General features: G+C 37.9%; 1 protein-coding gene across 2 annotated transcripts in view; it reads right to left on the bottom strand.

Moving 5' to 3' along the window:
* ATP6V1H (ATPase H+ transporting V1 subunit H) overlaps nucleotides 1–22969 on the bottom strand; it is a 44594-nt gene that overhangs the window by 13612 nt on the left and 8013 nt on the right. Inside the window, exons 3-11 of one of the 2 annotated variants that reach the window (XM_071737545.1) lie at nucleotides 20578–20680; nucleotides 19132–19221; nucleotides 13950–14063; nucleotides 11319–11423; nucleotides 9990–10043; nucleotides 7404–7501; nucleotides 5103–5295; nucleotides 1477–1655; nucleotides 278–403 (exon numbers count right to left, since the gene is read on the bottom strand). In XM_071737545.1, coding sequence (XP_071593646.1) covers nucleotides 278–403; nucleotides 1477–1655; nucleotides 5103–5295; nucleotides 7404–7501; nucleotides 9990–10043; nucleotides 11319–11423; nucleotides 13950–14063; nucleotides 19132–19221; nucleotides 20578–20680 — 1062 coding nt within the window. The remainder of the gene's footprint in view (nucleotides 1–277; nucleotides 404–1476; nucleotides 1656–5102; nucleotides 5296–7403; nucleotides 7502–9989; nucleotides 10044–11318; nucleotides 11424–13949; nucleotides 14064–19131; nucleotides 19222–20577; nucleotides 20681–22969) is intronic. The other variant, XM_071737546.1, reaches the window with a different exon arrangement.

The following is a 22969-nucleotide window of genomic DNA, read 5'->3' on the forward strand; positions in this document are numbered from 1 at the left end:
AGTGAAAGCATTAAGAGTAAACAGCACAAATCTGCATGTAAGTTAAGCTAGACCTATTCCCTCCATCATCCTCACCAATACATCTTGACCAGTAAAAGCAAATAAACAATTCTGCTTTTCAAGAAAACAAACCATACTTAAAAGACCTCACTCAAAAAATAGCAAGATGCTCTGACTTCCTTTCATTCAAGACATTACTTAATGTGGAAATGTAAAATCTGTATTAGACACAGGTTCAGTTAAACACGAAAAAGATTAAAGAATTATGTAAACTTACTTGAGTAGTTCATAATTCTTCTCATTTAGTCTTACAGCATTCTCCCGCCAAAACTTCTCGGACTTGTGTACAGGACTCCATTCCAGTCTTCCTGACTTGAGCTCAGAACTGTACTCATCAAAGGAGCTGCAACACAAAAGACCTAAATCATAGAATCATAGAATTGGCTGGGTTGGAAGGGACCTCAGAGATCATCAAGTCCAACCCTTGATCCCACTGCCACTACCAGACCATGGCACTAAGTGCCACATCCAGTCTCTTTTTAAATATCTCCAGGGACGGAGAATCCACCACTTCCCTGGGCAGCCCATTCCAATGCTTGATCACCCTCTCAGTAAAGAAATTCTTTCTAATGTCCAACCTAAACCTCCCCTGGCACAACTTGAGACTGTGCCCTTTTGTCTTGCTGAGGGTTGCCTGGGAGAAGAGACCGACCCCCACCTGGCTACACCCTCCTTTCAGGGAGTTGTAGAGAGTGGTGAGGTCTCCCCTGAGCCTCCTCTTCTCCAGGCTGAACTATTAACTTAGCTTCTATGAACAGTCTGAACAACATGCCCAGAGCAAGACAAAGCTGCAGTACAACTTGCTACAACATATTTGAAGTCAACTTGGCAAAGTGTGAGAAGTGTTCCCTGCCTTAGAGTTCAAGAGTAAAAACAATGGAAGGCATTAAAGGCAAGAGGAAAAATTTATTTGAAACATAAGCCTCCATTCAACCCGAAACACAATTCCTGAAAGAAAATAAAAAAGGGGATCCCAGTAGCAAGGATCCCAGTACTTGCCTTTCATCCAATTAAACTTCAGAAATGAACTACAATATGTAGTTCAATTTCTACACAAGAGCAAAAAAATAGGTAAACACTAGCAAAAACCTGAGTTATTCTGGGCAGCAAAACTTATTATAATCAGGTAGTCTTCACCTTTGATGGCAACTCCTTTGAAATCCTTCTGAGCTCTCTTAATTTATCAGTTACAAATGAAGACCACACACCCATAAGTGAAGACCTATTTTCTATTCAGCCTGTAAACAGTCACTTAGAATAGGAAGCACTTCTATATAACCAGCATCTCTGTATGCTCTATCTTATCAACTGGCAGTTATGTGCCATAACTCTGTACATTATTTACCCTTAAAGAAAAAAGGTTTCACCAATGTTCACTTAAATGCATTTCTTAGAAGTTCACACAGCAAAGCATACCTAAGGTCCTGCACGCTCTCACCAAGCTTCTCCAGTAGAAATTTAATATCTTCACTTATGTCTTCATCATCATATTTCTGCTGATCCAAATTCTCTAGCTGCTTTAAAACTTTACACTGAATCATGGCAAGAGCGTATTCCTGGCGAGTTTCTCTCTCAGTAGATTTCTCTAACAAATTCTAGAGGAAGTAAAAATTTGCTTACTTTTTTGTTTGTTTAAAGAATAGAATATTTTGAAACAAAGTATTGTTTTTAAGAAATTCTTATTGACACCTCTCATTTTAGTGACACAACTGACCAATTCCCAAATTAATCTCTCCAAAGTAGCAAAGTATGAGTCTACTGCATAGTGGCTGCTTTACACCCACACTTAGTAATATAAATTGCCTATTGCCTAGGACTGAGGTTAATACACAAAAGGAGTATTCATAGCTGTCACTACAGCAGATGAAGAGGAACTTAAAAAAAAAAAAAACAAAAAAAACCATAAAGGATCTGTCTTGCAACACAGAAGTAATGTAACTTTATGTGCTGAAAAGCAAAACCAGCACTGCATTCATATTTACTTGTAAGTAATTCAGTAAATTCAAATTCAGTAAGTAATTCAGTAAATTCAAATTTACTTATAAGGTCACTTATACCTTTTTCCTCTTAGATTATATGCTACCTTCAATATTAGAAAGTATTATTTCACCTGCTTCAATCATTTTCCACATCAAACCAGGCTGACTACAAGGACTGTTGCAAGAGAAAGAGCAGGCAGAGTCTCTGCCACAAATAACTCTTTTTATCTGGGATTATCATTTTGGTTTTCTGTGCAGCAATACCATAAAGCAGGGAGGCTTTAAAACAAACAAAAAAAACCCCAAAACAAACAATCACCCCCCACGAACCAAATCCAAAAAGACCCTGAAGTCTTCTTTCCAACTCAAGAGTTACTGTCTGGATTAGAATTTGGGAATACTCCATGTACATATTTTTATTCAAAGAAAAGCTTGTTGGTAAGACTGGAATTACATGTACAGAATGTAAACAGTCAACTTCCAACTTAATGTATTCATTGTATTTCTACTCAATTTAAATCATCTTCAAATTATGTTGTTCAATCAGGGGTAGCCACCTGCACTTTTTGATAAAGCTGAAAACATAAATTCCATATAAATGACAGTCCTTAAACAGAACATGTTCATGTAAATAAGCTTTAACATCTGCCAGAAATAGGCAACAAAATCATATTGAAGAAATGCGATTGCATCAATCTCATTCACGTCACAGAACCATTACACAAAAGGTTTCTAAGATATCAGACATCATTCCAGTTAGTAACACAGAACACTGCAAATAAATGTTAAAACTTGCATATAAATAGTTCATGTTACTGCTTTTAATGGCTATTTAGCTTCAATGTGCAGAAAAAACATACTCCCATTTCAGAGAACTGAGAAGAAAAAGGTAACTTACAGAAAGTAATACTAAATTACTTAGGAGTTAAGAGTGTTAAAGAAAGTAAAATAAAGAATCTTAAAAAAAATCTTAAAAGACAAAATTCAACAAGTTCAAGGAGTGGGTGGGTAAAATTTTCAAAGAACTCCAAGTTAAGAGACTTCAAGGCAGATGTGAGGGCTACTCCAAATGTTAATACCTATCTCACGTCACAGTAAGATACTAATGGTTTTTATAGTAGAATTGAAAGATATGTTAGGAAGGTACAAATAGAAACACACAGAATAGACCAGTACAGCGTTTTGAGTCTAAAAAAAAATAAATAAAAAAAAATAATAATAATGATAAAAAAAATCTAAGCTACAAAATTAATTACAGGTAGAAAACAGACATAAATGACAAAGTATGAAAAATAAGGGGGAAAAAAAGCACTTTAATAGGTAAAGGGAGAAAGTAATTGATTCAAAGTAGACAGAAGTACTCAATATCTGTTGCATTACAGAAACAAATTACGTAACAATCACATATTTAGTGCAGTTAACCTGCCAAAGAGGTGAAGCAGGTCAAATTAGGAGAAGTCAGCAGAGGATACATATACAAATTGTCAAGACATGGAATATCTTCAGCAATGTACAGACAGTACAGATGATCAAGCCTAATTCTTTATTACATTTCCCTTTTTTCCCCATGAACTGAGACTGTGGCCTCTTACACGGGAAAAGGGCTATTTTATCTCTGCTACCTATTCCAGTTTTGCTTCAGATGTCTAATTCCTAACCTGTTAGTTCTCAGCTGCCACTCTGTAACCTCATTTTCATGCCAACAATAGTCTTTAATGCTGGAGAAAGAAAACCTCCAATTTCCCCAAAGCCTGCAACACAACCATTTTAATCATTCTTAGCCTTTATTTATTAGAACAACTTGGCTTGTCTCCTCTTGCAAAACACCCTAAATCTAAGAGATGGCAGTTGTTTCTCCTTTTTATGTCCTTAGAATTAGAATAAGCTGATGAGTGCCTCAATTTCTTTTCTCTCCCCCCCCATACTGTCTTGCTGAACATGTTTAATCCTAACATGAAGACCCTAAAGAACACTGGAACACCTACAGAGGTCTACAAAAGTAAGAACTGCCTCTACTAAATACCACATGGCACTGACCTCTCCCTACAGGAGAAACAGCACTTTCTTACGATTTACTTTAACCTGAAACATTTTGAAGATGGATCATCTCTCTATCATTTTGGCTAAAGAGACCATTGAAGTCACAGAATAGAGAAAAACAGCTTGTTATTGCTGATCAGTAACCAATTCCCCCTCCTCATCCTAATTTACCTGCAACACCTACCACTGAGACACAATCACTAACCAAAAAACCAAAACCTTTCCAAGATCCACATCTCCTACTCAGGATACACATCCTGTTTTGAAACAGGATTACAAGGTGGTACAGCATTCCTGTATTACATACAGGACACTTGACAGGAATGCATATAAAATCATGTGAACGTGCACAATTAGCATCTGTGAACACAAACTGGTATTCTCATAGTGAAAATAGCAGGTTTGGTGCTTAGTTATTCCAAGTTATCTTAAACAGGGCCAGCAATTTTCAGGTACCATGGACACAGTAAGTCAGCTAATAACTCTTACACTGATATCCTCATTCATCGTGATAAAGCCACCAAGAAAAGATTATTTGGACTACTAGGTAAATGTAATTTCCAAGTCATACAGTTGGACAAAAAGATGCATGTTTAAAACAATATTTTTAATTAAAGCTTTGTAAGGCAAAAATTATCAGAGTTTTGCATTTATAATATTTCAGCAACATGCAATGTTTTACACTAATACTAGCAGAAAACTACACTAGTGGGAAAAATAATCTTGAACTAAAGAAGGGAAATCTCTAGTGGCTGTGTTAACATAGGTTGGGGGGCTTTTTAAGTCAATCTTATTGTAAGTAATTGGATGGCAGACCTTTATTACCTATAATAGCATGTCTATTACCTGCAGCAAAACTCGGCTCACAAAAGAAACAAAAAAAGAAAACAAAACAATAAGAGAATTAAGCTTTCAACCTAGTTCACTGATACAATCTAGCAGAAACAGCTGTGCATCAGCAACAGCTGAGACCTCTTCATTTGAGAGAGAAGCCAAGTGCAACTGCAGTCACCAGACACTTACCCGAAATGCTGCAAGGATGATTCGAGTCACTTTTTCTTTGACAGATTCCTGGAGAATATCTGACAGCACTGGAACAATATTGTAGCGACGGAGATATTCACACATTTGAGGGCTAAATGCCAGCAGCCACACACAGAAAATCATCTGATACTGGAGCTGGAAGCCACATTTGTTGCTCAAGACCCCCATGATACTGAAAAATTAACATAGCATACATTTGTTTTTTAAATAATGGCTGCATGACCCTGAAACTTTTAAAGAAATGGTGAACATGCCAAGGGTGAGGATACAACACAAACGCCTGGGTACCCTGAGCCAGTATTTATCATTCTACAAGGAGCTTATTCAGAAAGCTGTATTTTAAAGACAGTTATTTTCTCCTTAGCCTTAGAGCCACAAATGCTTTTCCCATGTGAACTGATGTGGTACTGTATCCATCTTAAGGTTCACCAAGACTTTTTGTTTGTAGTGGCATGGTTAGGCATTGTCTTTCAAGAAATAGAGAAACACATAGCTCCTCCGTAAGAATTACAAAAAAGGAGTAAACAGAAGAAAATCTACACAAATTCAATTTGTTTCCTTAATTGTACCTCTCCAGAGTGAATGAGCTGAAGAAGTCATTCTTCAACAAGTCAGTTCTCAGAAAAAACCTTAGAGATACAACACATCACAGACATACAAAGCACTGCTAGAGAAGAAATATCCAGAGACCTCCAAGAAGAAATTATGCAGAAGCTGAAGTTTTGAAAATTTGTATAAGTAATTTACAAGTCCATTCCAAAAAAGGTAAACCTATTAAAAATCCAAACACCTTTCAACATCATTGAAAGACAAACATCATTCAAGATGAATTCAAACTTGTTGAAATGCAGGGTTATTGAAATGCTTTAACAGTTTATTAAACAGCTTCCTTGGTGAAAAAGTTTGTTTCAATAGTGTCAGTTTGACACACATCTTTTCAACTTTCACTTCACTGACAACTTTGACTTTTCACCATTTCAGAGTACAGGGGTATTTTTAATTGAAGTACAAATTGTACAGGCACCATCCCCAATAGAGGCACACAGAGCAGAAAAGTTATAGCATTTTTGAAAATAATTTGAGTGACAACATCCTAGCTATGTTGTAGCTGCAGAGCATAAATGCAGAGCTATTTATGAAGAGAATCTGGATAAAAGAATGTGATGTAAACGCTTTGAAAATACAAAATATGTCTCTCGAATCAGTATTTTTTCTGCTCTTTTTAAAATATACCAAACATCCTCAATTAACAGATTTTTCCCCAAACTTAACTAGGTTCTGTTTTATATCATGCTTGACAAGCTCCTAAAGATAAGACTGCTTATCCAGTCGCCTCCTGGTACATGGTCCAGACAAAGGTAATAAATTGAGCAGGGTACCAAGGACTGAAAGATAATAATAAATAAAAGAGAAGTTCTTGAGATGGCAAAATCTGTGTTATTTCTAGCAAGTCTGTGTGCCAGTGATTTATGAAAAGACAGAACTCCTTCTGCTGTATAAAACTCCAAGAGAAAAAGGAGAAGAGGGCGGATCTTCCTCCCCCCCCCCCTCTCTCGGCACTTCGGCTTCAGCTACGGGACAGAGAAGCGGCAGGAGCATCAGACCCTAAGCACCCGACTACAGCCAGAGGCCAGGGCCGGCAGACGGTGATAATATCTTGATTACTCTCTCCTTCTTAATGACTCTTCTCTCCAAAGTAACTAATTGTATAAATCCTAAATAAATCCTTTTAACTTGTTAAAATCATAAAGCCTGGTTATTTTCGTAAATACACGCGTCGTCTATGAGCAGTGGCTGAATTTTCCTTGCAAACAAAATATAAATAATAACTCGGATCGTAACAGAATGACATACTTGAAGCCATATGCAGAAAAAAAAAGACCAAAAAAAAGACCTTAGATCTAGAACATCTTTCACTTTTCACTAATATTTTCATATTGAGTATCTCCCAAATTGCATAGACAAGGAAGATCAGCAAAAATTCTCTTTGTTAATTCTTGTTCTAATAAATGAAAAACAGAGCATCTTCTGCTCAAGGTAAATGGCTGCATTCCCCTTATTGAAGCAGTTCATGAAGGGTAGAGTAACATTGAATCCTCAAACATTGGCATCTATATCTGCAAGTTTAATGTCTGTTTGAGTGTAATAATCCTTAAAAACAAATAGGTTTTGTACTCAGAGCAGCTATCTTTTGCAAGAGTTGTATTCCAAAAAGGGGTCACTGGGAAACATGCTATTGTATGTGCAAGTATATCCATATAAATTGAAATGAATGCTCACCAATTTACTCCATCTGCTTCTACCCACGCAAAGCGATATTCATTGACCCTGAGCATCAGCTGCAGACATCCAGCAACACATTGCACATACTGGGAGCTCTGGGAGAAGAGAGGAACACATCACCTCTTACAAGAAGAGTCAGGTAGCAAGTGTTGAAGTTCAGTTTCCCAAAGGAGGCTTTACTGCCATAGTTCAATACATGTGACACTGGCTGGACACATTCAGCCTTATAGTAAGCTTTACATCCCACTATTTAAAAAAAACATCTCACAAGAAAAGGTGGGAAGCAAAACACAAATGGAGAAGAGTGCTGAACAGGAAAACAGCAGCATGACTGATATCATTATACATGACCACAATAGATTATTATAGCCCATTGTACATGCCTCCTTTTAGCATCTAAGAATGAAGATTGTCTTCTGTTTGATTATAATCCCAGAGCCCTGTCATCCACACAGCAATCATTATTCCATTAAGAAAACTTTGGGAAATAAGTCACTTAAGAAAACTTTGGGAAACGAGAGGTCACTGTAGAAAAAGTGATCCTGAGCTCTTCCCACTTCTATTCTCCAACTCAAAACAGCAGTGGTGTCATAATAACTGTATTTTTTTATGCACGTGCCACCCAGCAAGTACCATGCCTATCATAAGATGTATATTTATACTACAAAAAAAAAAAAAAAAAAAGTATGAAAAAATTATCCTCAACGTTTAGATTGCATTTCATTTTTTTCTTCTTTTCATTAAATGCTTAGCACAGCATACTGTATTACCAAAAACTGTAAAGCCAGGAAAACACTGAGAGATGCACCAATTAATTCTAGTTTCATTCAGAGTCCTATATGAGCAAACACAAAGGCAGAATAATTAAACACTTCTTCATATCTAGAACCATGTATTTTCTGGGCAGTGATACATAAGATGGGCTGCAGGGGGAAAATGGGTTTTGGTAAATACATTGTTCCTCCCAGCACAGCAACAGAGAGATCCTAAGAAATTGAAAAATTGAGACATTATCTTCATTAATACTCAGATATGCTGCTGATAAAATGCTGGGGGCTTTTTCCTACAAGCCTTTTTCTTTACTGTCTTGAAAGTCTTATGGTAGATCAATCAATCATATTACACAAGGTCAAACCTTTCAAATAATTAACGGAGTAAAGTAGCTAGGTGATCTAATATGAAGAGAAAGAGACAATAAACAGAATTTAAATTAAGACGAATTCTTTCTGTGTCTCTCATCAGAGATTAAGATCTTTTTGTAAAAACTGAGTCTGAACACCCAGGATGAATCATCACACAGGCTATTCATTTCCCTGGGCATGTATTCACTGACACACACCATGAAAATAAATCAGCTAAAACACACAGACATGCTTTCTGTCCCAAATAATTTATTAATTTATCTGCATCACCAACCCATGTATTACTTCGCTTGGAATTTTCTTATTAATTAGCCTGTCATAAAAGCATTCTCTTCCAAATCTATTATAACTGAAATTTCATAGCAGATCCCAGCTCTCATTTCCTGTGCAAAATGTTACAACTGCACCACTATTTTACTCTTAAAGATAGAGGGTAAAGCATCAGAACTAATAGTTCCAATGTGTTATAGGATGCTTTGGGACCCTGAAGAGGTAGAGTACATTCATGCAATGCCACAGCACAATGAGTAGACATTTCTAAGGAAGTCAAAAGCACTCAGTTGCACAAAAAGTAGTGTTGCATGCTGCAATTTTACCCTCTATCCATGTCTATTCGTTACAGCCTTTCATCTCTTCTACTTGAAACCCTGGCCAGGTGGTAATTTAAGTTTTAAAGCAACAAAAACCAAATTCCAGGTTCCTATTTAAGTCTCCTGAAAAACCGTGAACACTTTCAAGTTTCAAAAGGAACAAAAGACCAAATTGAATTCCACTCTATATTCAAAAGCTACAACAAAACAGAAAATCTAGTAATGATGATCCCTTGCATTTGCTGTAGAGCCACAGTTCACCCCCAAGCTTCACAGCCACTGAAATGATGGCATATGGAACATGAAACTGAGTACAAAACTGATGCAAAAAGGGCAATCCATTTTCCCCTGAATTCAAGCTAGTCAAATTTGAAAAGCTTACAACTCTAAAAAGCACTCTTGTGATTTCATGCTACAAAGGCTGAAGGGGCAATGTAAGCTTTGCTGTCTGATGTGCCTTTTCTAAGTCCTGCAAGATTACACCAGCCAAAAGCTCCTTTGTCTCAGGTATTCTTCTACAAATCCAACAGTTCAGTGCTTAATAGTCTTGTTCAAATACTGAATAAATTGCATACCACATTTTCAAGTTTCAACAAAGAGAATGCTAGGTACATCTACAGGTTTAACCACCCAAAAGAACTTGTAATATACATAATGCCACTGCCAGCATTTTCTGTGAAATCAGTATTTTTTAAATACTTTTGTTCCTTGGCGCCATCACCTGGCACTCTGTTGTCTTACAGTTCTGATTTCAAGTACTTCCTATTACTGACACCAGAGCAGCTCTGCACCTTCATCAGAGGAATGGTTATCACCTGCCTGAAATTGGCAGATTTCAAAGCTATACTCACATCACTTGTGGAGACTGCACCTGCTTCCACAGAACCTCCTGTACCACGTAGTTTCTAGCAAAAAAAAAAAAAAAACTTAAAATCAGAGCTCTCCTTTTTACTTACATAACTACTGTTAACAAGTTTTTTTCCATCTCTCCCACCTTCCTAGCCACAAAAAAAAGAAAGATTAAAAGTCTATTAGGTACTTTTCCTGCTCAATATATTATGATAATAAATTGTATTTATTTCCTACAAATATGTCTAGAAAAATATGCTTGGAGTTGATTCTGGTGTATCAACATTTAATTGGGTTTATTTAATTTTTGCAAGTTTGCATTTATTCAAGACTTTTATCCACCTTCATCTTAGAATTTCAAAATTGTTCTCTTGAACCTTGCTGAAGGAAATTTCAACTTTAAGGTGTTTCTTTCAGAGGGGAAAAAAAAAAAAAAAACTTTTTAATAGAGCCAGTTTGGAAAACTATGAAAAATAAACTGTTACTAAAGCTACTGAATGCTTCTCTGCTCTCCAGAATTCACTTCTGCTACAACACTACCTTAGAAAATGATAAATCACTGAGTTTTGATAAGGATTGAAGAGAAAGTCTCTGAAAACAAATACAAAGGAGAACAATTCATCTCTGAAGGTCAAGCCAGCAGTAAGCAGTTCAGACTGAGCTAATGCCATAAAAATACTGTCCAAATAAGTTGGGATTTATTTAGTCTCAACAGACAAAACAAAAAATAAAAGCTTTGTACTACAGCAAGCTGGAAAAAAGTTTCAATATTCATTTCCTGCTTTCATGTGATTTTTCTTCCCAGAAAAAAGCTCCAAGAAACAAAGCAATACAAGCAGACAAAAAAACCCTGCAGCATGCTTCCTCAGTGACCAGAAGAAAATTGATGTTTAACAAAAAGAATTTCTTTACTGAGAGGGTGATCAAACACTGGAATGGGCTGCCCAGGGAAGTAGTGGATTCTCCATCCCTGGAGATATTTAAAAAGAGACTGGATGTGGCACTCAGTGCCATGGTCTGGTAACTGCAGCGGTAGTGGATCAAGGGTTGGACTTGATGATCTCTGAGGTCCCTTTCAACCCAGCCAATTCTATGATTCTATGAAAAGTCAAAAAGCCTTAATTTTTTATTTTTAATTTACATTTCAAGGACTAGAGGAGAAAGATAAAAACAATGTGTTTGAATAAAGACTATTTAGCTCTTAAAATGACAGTGAATTTCTTTTAAAAAATAAAACCAAAAACATATCTTTTTTGCACATCTGTGTGTTCATATCCTTTAAACAAAGTTTTCAAAGTCTCTATAATGTTTCATCAGAAGTAACTTTTTACCTGTGAACTGAGCTGAGTTTTAATCCAGTTGAAATAGTAATTCAAGTCACTGCCTTCCATAAGTTCCCTCCCCCACGCAGCCAGCTTGGCAATAATTCTTGCTGCCTGGAAACGAATGAAAAAAAAGAGAAGTCCTATAAGCTCTGGAAACCAAGTTTATATTAAAGGTGGCCACTTACAAAAATCTAATTTCTGCATAGAGTACTTTTCATGCCAAGTCATTTTATTTCTTCAGCTTTCTGCTGCTTTTACTTCCAAGTAACTGATACTGAATGCACTTTCATGATGTAATCAGACACCTGTACCTGATGAAGTTCCCAAGGCATCAGTGAAGAATGCTGAAGGGGAGGGGAGCTATCCATGGGCTGCTGCTGTAGAACACCATTGCAGTCAGAAATCCACCAGCAGAGATGATGCAGTGAGACACTTAATGGCCCAACATGATCAGGCTTACTTTAAGCAACTATAGCATATGCAATGTAAATGGTTGCAAAGTATTAAAAGTTTTCTGTACTTAGAGTGAAACAAATCATCCTCAGCAAGGGAGAGATTAAGATCAGGGGAAAAAAAAAAGAATCAAAAGGGAAAGTAGGATTTAAGAAGCTGAAGTGTAAAAATGAAATCAGGTTAAGAATTTACACAATGACTATGACACAGGAATACAAGAGTATATTTCTATGCCAGTCTTTCCAAATTTTTCCCAGCCTGCAGGTTATCTGCAGAACTATTTGATCCACTTTATGCATAGGGAGGCAGCCTAACCAAGAAACTACTGAAGCAGGGGTTTGCTTAGGCAAGCTCTATGCAGAGAGGAGACTATTCCAGGCACCTTTCCACTATACTGTACTTAGTATAGTGTACTCAGCACCATCACCACTGATTTCTAGAAAGATCATGAGTGAGAAGCTGGAACCATCTCTACACTGAAATGTATCACATCCACTTCAGAATGCAGCCAAGTAACCCTACACAATCCCTTTAGCTGTAAAACATGAGATATCAGGAGCACAGTAAGCCAAAGATCTAAGTTATAACTGCTACATAGCCCCTGAATAAGAAACAATTCATGTTTAGCAGACTTTGGGCCTGGACACAGGAAAAGTACTGTTATCTGTCTATGCAAATGCACTGATATGGTATCAAAAGTCCTCCAGTGTGCACAGTTAGGAAGAAAAACCAAACAAAATACAACTACGACCAAAAAGCCATGGCACAAACCTACAGCTTTGTTTTGGAAACGTTCATTTGCTGTAAAAAATATATGCACAGAGAACTACAAGGCATAGTAAAGGAGAAAACATTGTTTTAAAGTGCATTCACTTCACATGAGGTTCTCTGTGACTTGAACATTATTTTTGTATTTTTGCAGTAACTAAAGAAAACAGTATCTGAATAATGCATCTGTGAGCACAGAAATACTAGACATAATTTTTCTGTACTATTCCAGGTAGGTTTGAAGGCCACCATTCCATGTAGATTAATTTGCTCACAGTGCAGGGGTCTAAAAATCACACATTTTTTCTTGGTAACAGGCCAGCTCACTATTCAAGTCACTGCACAGCCCTAAAAACTGTTGCACTGGCCACACCTAAGGGCAGACAGAATGACTTGCCTGGAATTCTGTGCCCCTGTACTGCCACCACAGGATAGCACAGGCCAGACCTGTGGCTTTGTAGTTTGAGACACTGATCTGATTCTGCAGCACCATGTCAGCTTAAACATATGCAGAACAATCCATAGCCATGCAGCTTGCTCCCTCAAACCAAACAAAAAAAAAAAAAACCTGCTGAGATGAAATGGACAGTTCATTCACAAATGACAAAAGAACACTAAGAATTCCAGAAAAGTTATTTCATATATACCAGCAGCACACACTGGGGGGGTCAGTGGGGGGGAGCAGGGAGCAAGAGGCTGGGACAGCTGACCAAAGCTGACTGTGTGGTTGTCTTTTTGCTGGATTTGTTTTAGGTTCCACCCCGTTCTTCCTTTTTTTGCCCTTCACTTCTTAAACTGTCTTTATCTTGACTCACAGGTTTTTTCACCTCTGCCCTCCCAGTTCTCTCCCCAGTTATGCTATGGGGGACTGTGCAAGCAACTAGGTGGGAGCTATCCTGTCAGCTAGAGTCAATCTACCACAACAGCAGACATTATTTCTTCCCCAGAAAGCTTACAAACAATTTTAAGCAGATTTCAAGCAGCATTACTGTAATTTGGCCATATCAGAGCATAAGGTTAATCAAGATAAAGACATTTGCCTTTCACAGGATGAGAACTAAAATACCATACATTTGTACATCATGAGGAGTATTGACTGGCAGTTGTTACAAAATTTGTTTGTCCAGTTATGTCTTACTGGACATAAATCTTAGATTAGGATCTAAAATACTTGCTTCTCTGAGACTTAAAACCTGGTCTAATCTCATAGAATAGAAAAAGTCAATAAACAGTTTAAGTTTTCTTTCTAAAATGTGGTCAAGCAAAGCTTGTATTAAGAATGACTCATCTAGACAGCAAGAGGAAATCTTTCCAGTCCAGACAGTATTTTAGCTTCAAACTCAAAAATCTCCCAAAGAGAAATAAACCCAGACTTTTTCTCTACCATCTTCAATGATTGATTCATTTAAAACTTACCATGTGCACAGTGAAAAGATCCTGTCGATTCAACATTGGCAGAAAATAAGACCATGCGGTGTTCTTACCACGTTTTGCATAATCAAAGAAGATAGAAACACGCTGATGATTTTCCTGCAAAAATCAGTAGAGGGAAAAAGATAAGAGACTTGTAACAGCATTCCATATAAAGCAGCTATTTGTTCCTCATTATGTTGGCATATATTATCAGAGTGTATCCTGGCTTGTAACCACCCATGGAAATATTTCAGTTTGAGAGTTAATTTTAGATACGATTCATCTCTGCAATCCAACATCAAGGGTAGAGATCTGGTGTGAAGGGAAGCAAATTTTGAAACTAGTTTTATGTCTGCACCTCAACACCTGCTTAAGTAAAAACAGACGTATCCAAAAGGATCAAAAGAACAAGCAAGCAGAATGAGAGACTAGCTAAAAATTCATTTCCCAGGGGAACACTGCTTTTCATCCAATTAATTATATTGAATCAAGTCCATACAAAGTTTTCCACATATTGCTACTTCCACACAAAAGCCTGTTGGATAGGCTGCATGTGGTACAACTCATATTTCAGAGACATAAGCTTGTCCTACCTCTCTATTCCTCTCCACAGGATGAGAGTTCTTTTCTAGATAAGGCTGCAGCTCACTCAGTCATTTCCTCAGGCAACCTGCATACCTAGGAGAGGCCACAGGCACCAGGAGTCTCAAGGGCTTCTAGGCTGAACCACAAGCAATGACAAGTAGCTGAACCTGGGCACTGTGCAGTTTATTCAAGTTCTTCACCTGATAACCACTACGAAAAGCAGTTACTGTGGTCCTCCTTAAAGCAGACTAAGGAGGCCACAAAAACCTGAAGGAGAAACAGGAGCTCTGCTATTTCTCAGAGCCTAGAATATTGGCAGTCTTCTAGAAAACTAAATACCTGGATCCTTCTTTTCCTTAGCATTTCCATACACCTTCCAGCCTGGTGAAGAGTGAGCTTTCATCCTAAAGAAATATTTCCCCTCTGAAGTCAAGCTACTACAACCAAGTATACAAGACTCATCAAGGGAGGCAAAACTATTTGAAACACAGTAATCAGGAAGCTCACATAAGAACAGTATCTCGGTCTTAATTACACAATTAATTTAATTTTCAAACTTCCCTAGCTGAAGGTCTTTCTTCCATCAGCTCAGCACCCTATTGGAAACTCTGTGGATCAAGAATCAGCTAGACAAGCCTGTTTGTTGCAATACCATCCATTAAGCACAAGATAACCTGAACCAAACACCAGCATCTTACTAAGTATAAGAACTGCAACCATCTCTTCATTGAAAGGACCAAAGTTACTAAATCATGGGCTGCAAATTGCTGTCCTGATCACTGATTGGGGAAGATGAGGTGTCACTAGTGAGTTGACAGTCATTCCCCTTTCTGTGATTATTGCTCCATATGGGACATGTCAAAAAGCACTAAAACTCCCAAATTTTGTTTTTCAAACTATGAAATAATAAAATAAATAAATAAAAAAATAAAGTGAGATCTCAGGGACACAGTGCCTTAGTGGAAAGTTTCCCCTCCATGTGGGCTAATTTGATGAAAAATGGCAGTTTTATCAAATAAAGCACATTAGCAACTACATTTGTACTACACAGAGTATAGCTGAAAAGCTTTAAAGTAAGTAGATCTATGAGTTCAGTTTGCAACATAGCTAACACGGATACAGACAAGTCAAGAAGCAGAAAAGCTGAAGTAACTTCAGCATGCTATCAATCAGAAGACTAATCTAGTTTGCTGTTATGGTGTAGGGTAAAGATAGGATGGATGAAGTGGAGAACTGCCTACAGTCCCAAAATACACAGTGCTGCACCTTCCTAGGCAGCTGCTGACTACGCTGATAACAAGGAAATCCTGAAGCTCTCAAATCAACAGTTGAATAATTTACCATCTGTCATTGCTAAGAAGCATGATGAAGCTCAGATGGGTGGTACTCCTGCCAGAAAGAACTATGGTGCAGGTTCTTGCAGATTTCATAAATAATAGACTAGACTGTGCAATGTGACAGGGTCACTAATCCAAAGAAATTGTTCTAAGTATTTATCATATGAATAGGGCAAGAGATGGTTTCCTCAGGGATTCCAGCATGCTAACACTCTCCACCTTCGGAAAGAAGCAGAATGGTGACATTCTTATAAGACAATCACCACATTAATTTCACTTCCACCAACCTCCAAAAGAAATCTTTCCTAGAATAATGATCAAATCCAGAAGCAGAACTGTTGGAACAATCCCAGACACACAGGAAGACTCTTTTGGTGTGCTGAAACCACAGTCAATATGATTTTTACAACCTCACAAGAAAAGCATAGAAAGATAACACAAAACCCACAGACACACAAAAGCTAATACTGGTACCTGTCATGGTTACTAGAAGTTTCAGCTGTCAGAGGTAGCTTTCAAAGAGTATTTATTTCATGAAACTGCAGTGAACATCCTTGCTCTTTAACTTTATTGAAAGAGTTGGTGGCACCTTAGATGACTGTGTCATTGAACAACTCACTTAAAATCTCTCCATGTACTACCTAAGACTATTTGGGCAAGAGACTTGATACTCACAACTGTGGATTCTTCTGTCCATGCAGTATGCAGAGACTGTGCACTAAACTCACAGTCAATGGCCCAACATGCTGCTTTCTAACACGAACCTTAAAACTTAAAAATGTGCAACCAAGAGTCCACAAGACAGCACTGAGAGCATGTTCTGCCACCTGAATGTGTCCAAAAGAAAATGGAAGCCCTGTTTCAGCCTTGCTTAGTGGAGACATGGAGTGTTAGGAAGCTCTGGGATGATGCCATGCATATCACAGAATGGCAGAATGGTTTGGGTTGGAAGGGACCTTAAGGGTTCTCTTAATTCCAACACCCTTGCCACAGGCAGAGAGACCTCACATTAGACCAGGTTGCTCAAAGCCCCAACCAGCCTGGCTCTGAACCCTTCCAGGGAGCGACCAGCCACAGCCTCTCAGAGAAACCTGTGCCAGTGTCTCACCATCCCCACACTAAATAATGTCTTCCTTAATCTAAAATGAATCTCCCCTCATTTAAAGCCATTGTCCTATCACTACATGTAAAAAGTCCTTCCCCAGCTTTCCTGTAGGCCCCCCTTCTGGTACTGGAAGGCTGCTATAAGGTCTCCTCGGAGACTTCTCTGCTCCAGGGTGACCAACCCCAATTCTTCTCACCTTGTCTTCATGCTCCAGCCTTCTAATCATCTCTAATCATCTCCTCTGGACTTGCTCCAAGAGCTCTATCTCCTTATTACATTGGGGGCACAGTACTGCACGACCACGAGAGCAGAGTGGAAGGGGAGAATCACCTCACAAAAATGCCTGTAAAGATGCCTATACATAAGCTCTCTATGCCAGCAGACAGCTATCTCTGAATACTGAGAGCACTGCAAAAGCCAGTGCAGCCTTGCAGACACTAAAGCAGAATTTCTAAGTGAAAAAGGCATACATAGACTGCTTACCAACATCTCTATTCTCCTGTATGACTATAAAGCCTGGGCAATTTCAAGCTACTATGTTTAACACTGGGGATTTCCCACATGCCAGTTCTGTGGCAGGACAAGGCCCTGAATACAGAAATTTTAGCTCAGGCCCATAAAGTCAAGAAAATACATTCATCTAGACACACACAATCACAGAAAGTTAGGGGCTGAAAGGGACCTCAAAAAATCAAGTTCAACTCCCCTGCTAGAGCAGGGTCACTGGTTCTGTCACACGACAGAGCCAATATAGCAAATGAGATTACTCAAAACTCCTTTCTGTGAATACCTAGAACAACTACAGCTGGGCCAGGGAAAGCCTTAACCTGTGGTGTATTAATTCCACAGCACAGGAGATTATATCAGCTCTTGCATATTGTAGCAATAGCCTCTGTGCTAGTGTCAAAGTGCATATACACACACAAAAAAAGACCTACAAATGCTCACAATACATTACAAAGCAGAGCAAGTGAAATGATTACTTCTGTTACCATCAACAAATAAACAGCTTTCACACACCAAGACAAAGCCTGTCATCAAACGCATAAACCAAAACAAGGTACTCCCAACTCAAGTGCCCTAATCAAGGAATGACACTGAGGCTCCCTTTTGTCTTCTCTGCCTCTTGAGGTTTGTGTCACAGCTGAAAAAAAGTATATCTAAAGAAAAGAGGAAAAGGGTCAGAGGGACAAAGCAGCAGATGAGCACCACTAAACTGCCACCACCACCACTGGCTATTATTCTAGCAGTCAGGGCACTCACTCAGGGCTCTAAAGCACAGACAGGTATCTGGAAGAACCCTATAATCTCCATGTTACACAAGCTGTGGAGAGGTTCACACTTTTCAAATTGCCTGTTGACAATACTGAATACTCAGAGCTGGAATTAGAAATCACCTCCTAGGGCAGTGTCCTAAACCATTAGGTTATCTCTAGACACATTTCACTGTAACCTTGTATTAGGAATAACATAAAATATCAGAAAAGAAATTGTGAGACAGAGATATTCTACATTAACACCAGTAGAAAACCTTGCACAACTCAACCCATTCTGTTATATCCTCACTCCAACCACTTTCTCTTAGCCTCCTAGAGAGCAAAGAAATACAAAAGCAGGATTATCTAAACTTGTTCAGGTCAGCACAGCAGTCCTGACACCAAATTTAACAGCCTACTACTGAAGTCACTGTATCTCATGGCTACAAAGAGCTACACATTTCATTGAATACAAATTATCTAACTTATGTTGTAAACCTGAAGACAAAAACTACATTTTATTATTGCTGAAGGTGGAAAAATTAACATCTTTGTAGGAAAAGCTTCAACAAGTTCAAGTTAGAAGTAATATCCAATCTACAGAACAGGAAAGAACAGAAATCACAAATCATACCTTAAATTTTAAGTTTTCCATCACACATGGTTGAGAGCCAAGAGACAAGCATACAGGTATGTTTTGTTTCCAGAACATGAACAAATCATACAAGACTAAGTTACCCACACAACTTTAGTTCTAACATTTAACTCTGAAGACAAGATCTGAAAATTTAAAAGATTATTTTAAATACAGTATGACAAACCCTGAGGAGACCTGTATTAGGCTAAGGGAACATTCAAGCATGCATTTAAAGACTTAAAAATAAGAAAGGTTATTGACCTACTTGCAGCATATCATCAATCATAGTCAGAATGTACTGAACCGTCTGTTCCTTGGAGATGTGAGTCATCAAGTTTATAAATGTTTTAGCACACTACAAAATAAGGGACATTAGAATTAGTATTAGCAATTGTCTTCATTTCTTTTATTAATATAAAACGAAACCTCATTTATTCACAGTTAAATCCTCCATAAGCATTGAGCATCCCAACATCTTATTCAATTGGAATAAGAGATGAAAACATATGGCATTATATTACAAAGACCATTTTCTGTCACGTTGATTGTTACCCATTACAAAGTGTTTTATGGCTTTCAATTGAAGTAACAAGTACTCACTAATGAAAGTCAGCAAGATGCTTTGTTGAAAGACTGATGAGAAAAATCTCCATCAGGTTCCTATTTTATGGCCATGAGTGAAAGAACCAAGTAAACTGACTAAACAAAACCAAACTTAAACAGTGGAAGAATGTTCACTTCCTATACCTTGTAGACAAATCCTTGTTCATATCTGAGCTGTTTTCTGCCTCCTGAACAACTCTACTCCACAATTTCAGCAATAGATATAATGGGCCAAAACAGCCACAACACTCGTTTCACACTCCCTCCTTTCCCTTCACCACATTCAACTAATACTGAAAGAAAAATGTAACTCTGAACTGCTACACTGTATTTATATAGTGGCATAGAACTGCCACCGTGTATGTTTTTGCCACTATACAACCAACGAAAACTGCAACAGCCTAAAATTAGAAAAAAGGGCTGCAAAGTTTTGTGCCTTAGGTTGTTTATCTACTACTGTTCACCTCTCCTCATCCCTGCCACCCCTCAAGCCTCTTATTACCTGACATTGTCTGCTAGAACCTCAGGCTTCAAGGCCAAGATTCTACTGGTTCAAACATCATTAAAGTGTCTTTGGGCATCCTGCCTAGACTCTCTAAGCCAAATGGTATGGGTCACCTTGTATCAATCTTGTATCAGATCTACCTGATACACAGGTTTCATATCTTATCATGCCTAAAGTGACTCCAGACACCTGTGTTTAACTAAACCCATCTTAGTAGTCAGTGGACTCTGGCACATTATAATTGTTTAGGTCGCTAAGCAAAAATCTCACTGGCAATAGTTCTTGTAAAATAATATATATGGGGGGGGACTAAAAAAAAAACCTCAAAAAAAAACCAACCTCAAAAAAAAAAAATTAAGTAAACTGCATGATTAAGTAAACTGGGATGAGGAAAGACTAGAGCCAGCTTGTCCCACAACACAAAGTCAGATGACATTTAATAACTGTTTCATAAGGGTTTTTTAAAGAACATTTAACCTATATGGTAAAAGCAAAAGTTTTATACTTCTTCTATAACAACTGTATATGACCAACAATAACTGCTGGTATGAAGATTTCCTTTCATCCTCCTCCCCAGAAGTTAGGTTATCAAAAGAAAGTTACTTGATTGCCTTCTGTTTGTAACAACTCCTGTTTTTCTTCTGGATTTCTCTTCTGTTCAAATCTTTGAATAAATTCACAGTCTTCACCAGAAATCATCTGCCCTCTGAAAAGCAAAATATGAAACCATAAACAACATGAACAATTTATGGGGCAAGACTTGGGTAACGGGGGCTGCAGGGGCAGCTTCTACGAGGAGACAGCAGAAGCAGCCCCCACCTCTGTTGTGACATATTTGAGAGGAGGTAAAAACTGCAAGAGTGGCAAGGACAGAAGAACAAAAACATGGGAGAGATACAATTACGAAGACACCAAGGTCAGTGAAGAAGGGGAAGGAGGTGCTCCAGGCCCTGAAGCAGATTCCCCTGCAGCCTGTGAAGCTCATGATGAGGCAGATGTAGTCCACGAAGTGCCATGGTGGAGCATTCACCTGCAGCATGTGGAGGACCCCATGCCCTAAAGGAAATTGCAGCCCACAGAAAACCCACACTAGAGCAGGCACTTGGGAGGAGCTGTGATCCTGTGGAGAAGAGACCATGCTGGAGCAGGTTTTCTTCCAGAAAGATAAAAGAAAAAGAAAGCAGAGAGATGAGGCTGTTTGGGGATGGGAAATGTTTTTCAGATTTGTTCTTATCTTTGTTTAATTGGCAATAAATTAATTCTATTTCCCCAAATAACATCTGTATCACCCATAATAGTAACTGGTGAGAGATTTCTCTGTCCTTATCTTGACCCAAGAACTTTGCCATTTTTTTTCCCTTGTCCTTTTGATGAAGGAGGAATAGCAGAGTGGCCTGAGGGGCACCTGGCAGCTAGTCATGGTCAACCCACCCAACAAACCTTATTTTCTTCAACCTAATATCTGGACAATATGGCTTTAGCAATCTTATAACCCACAGTAGAATATAAAGAGCTCCTTTCTGCAAAAAGTCATGTAGAAACAATTTAAAATTAATAATAGAATAATCTCTCTAAAGCCTTCCCTATGTGTTGTCTCTAGTCAACAGCAATGTCTAAATAATTCTTAAACTTCCAGAGGCTGAACATAGCAGTCACTGGAAATAGTTGTAAGAACTGAAATACACACAGTTAGCACATTAGGATAAGTCATAATTCATAACAATATAGTCTATTCCAACTTGAAATGTGCTGAAAATTAAAATTAATGGTTATTTTAAGTTTTCCATAGGCACTGAAGAGAATTTTAAGCACAGAGAACTTGAATCCTAATGTATCTTTAGCTTTCACCAATTATGGCATTTCAGCTTTTCCTGGTAGTTCAAAAACTGATATTGATGTGAGCTGATCCCAAAACAAAGCAAGGCAGCTTTATACACTAAAGTGCTATGGACACCTCTAAGCTAAAAATCCTCTAGTTGATCTCCAGTTTAACTTAATATTCACTGCCATCCTCAGTGCTATTTCAGAAAGCTGTTGACTGAACTGAAGAGCTGGCAAAATACTGGCTGGTTTTGATTATATAATATGAAACACATCATCACAACAAATAACAAACTTGTGAAACTAATAGTCGGACACTCTTCAGGTAAGAAAACTAATTTCAAATCAATAGTCTTGAAAATTTCCAAGATGCTAATAGGTGACTACTTTTACTATTTAATACTAGGAGTGCTTCAGCAAAGAAGAAAATTGTGCACATCACCAACATGAAAGTCACAGGGAATGCAAGTATTAGATACTGCTCTGCTTCAGTTCTTTCCAAGACTCATCTCCTTACATTTCCACTGAGTCAAATGCCTCTTCCACTTTGCAAAGCTATGTAACAGGGTTTCTTTTAATCCATTTTCTCCATGTACCACGTCAGTTTCTAGATATCCCATTAAAATCCTTGTAAACTTACAGGAATCTTTTTTTTTTTTTAATTGGCTCACCTGGATTCTTAAAACACAGAAATATGAATAAGACCCATGACAATTTTTTGTCTTTCATGTTTCTCATATGCTTATGCCATGTCTTACCAATTTACTTTTCAATCAAAGAACATAAGTACTACCACATGCACCATTTCTGTATTCTAGCTGCTTTGTAAGAAATATCTTCATAAGCAGATGAAAGGCAATTAAAACTTACTAGATGGAAAATTTGTAATTAGAAGCCTCTCATGTTTCAATCAATGCTGGCCAAGACAGGGACACATGAATGATATAAAGTAACCATATGAGCTGCTTGATTATAAAAGTATTGATGCTTGGGAAGCACTTCAAAGACAACATAAGATGAACCTTAACTTTGAGCTTTTATGCTTGAAAAAGTCTCAGTCCTGGAAGAGAGATGCTTCTTTGTACCCAGGATACTAGAAGAGGTCTGCCAGCTGTCAAGGAATTAAGTTTTCAAGTGTCTGCTTTCATCCTACATTAAGCTAAAAAAAAAAAGA

The sequence above is a fragment of the Heliangelus exortis genome, chromosome 2 (assembly GCF_036169615.1).
Source record: "Heliangelus exortis chromosome 2, bHelExo1.hap1, whole genome shotgun sequence".
Lineage (NCBI taxonomy): Eukaryota > Metazoa > Chordata > Aves > Apodiformes > Trochilidae > Heliangelus > Heliangelus exortis.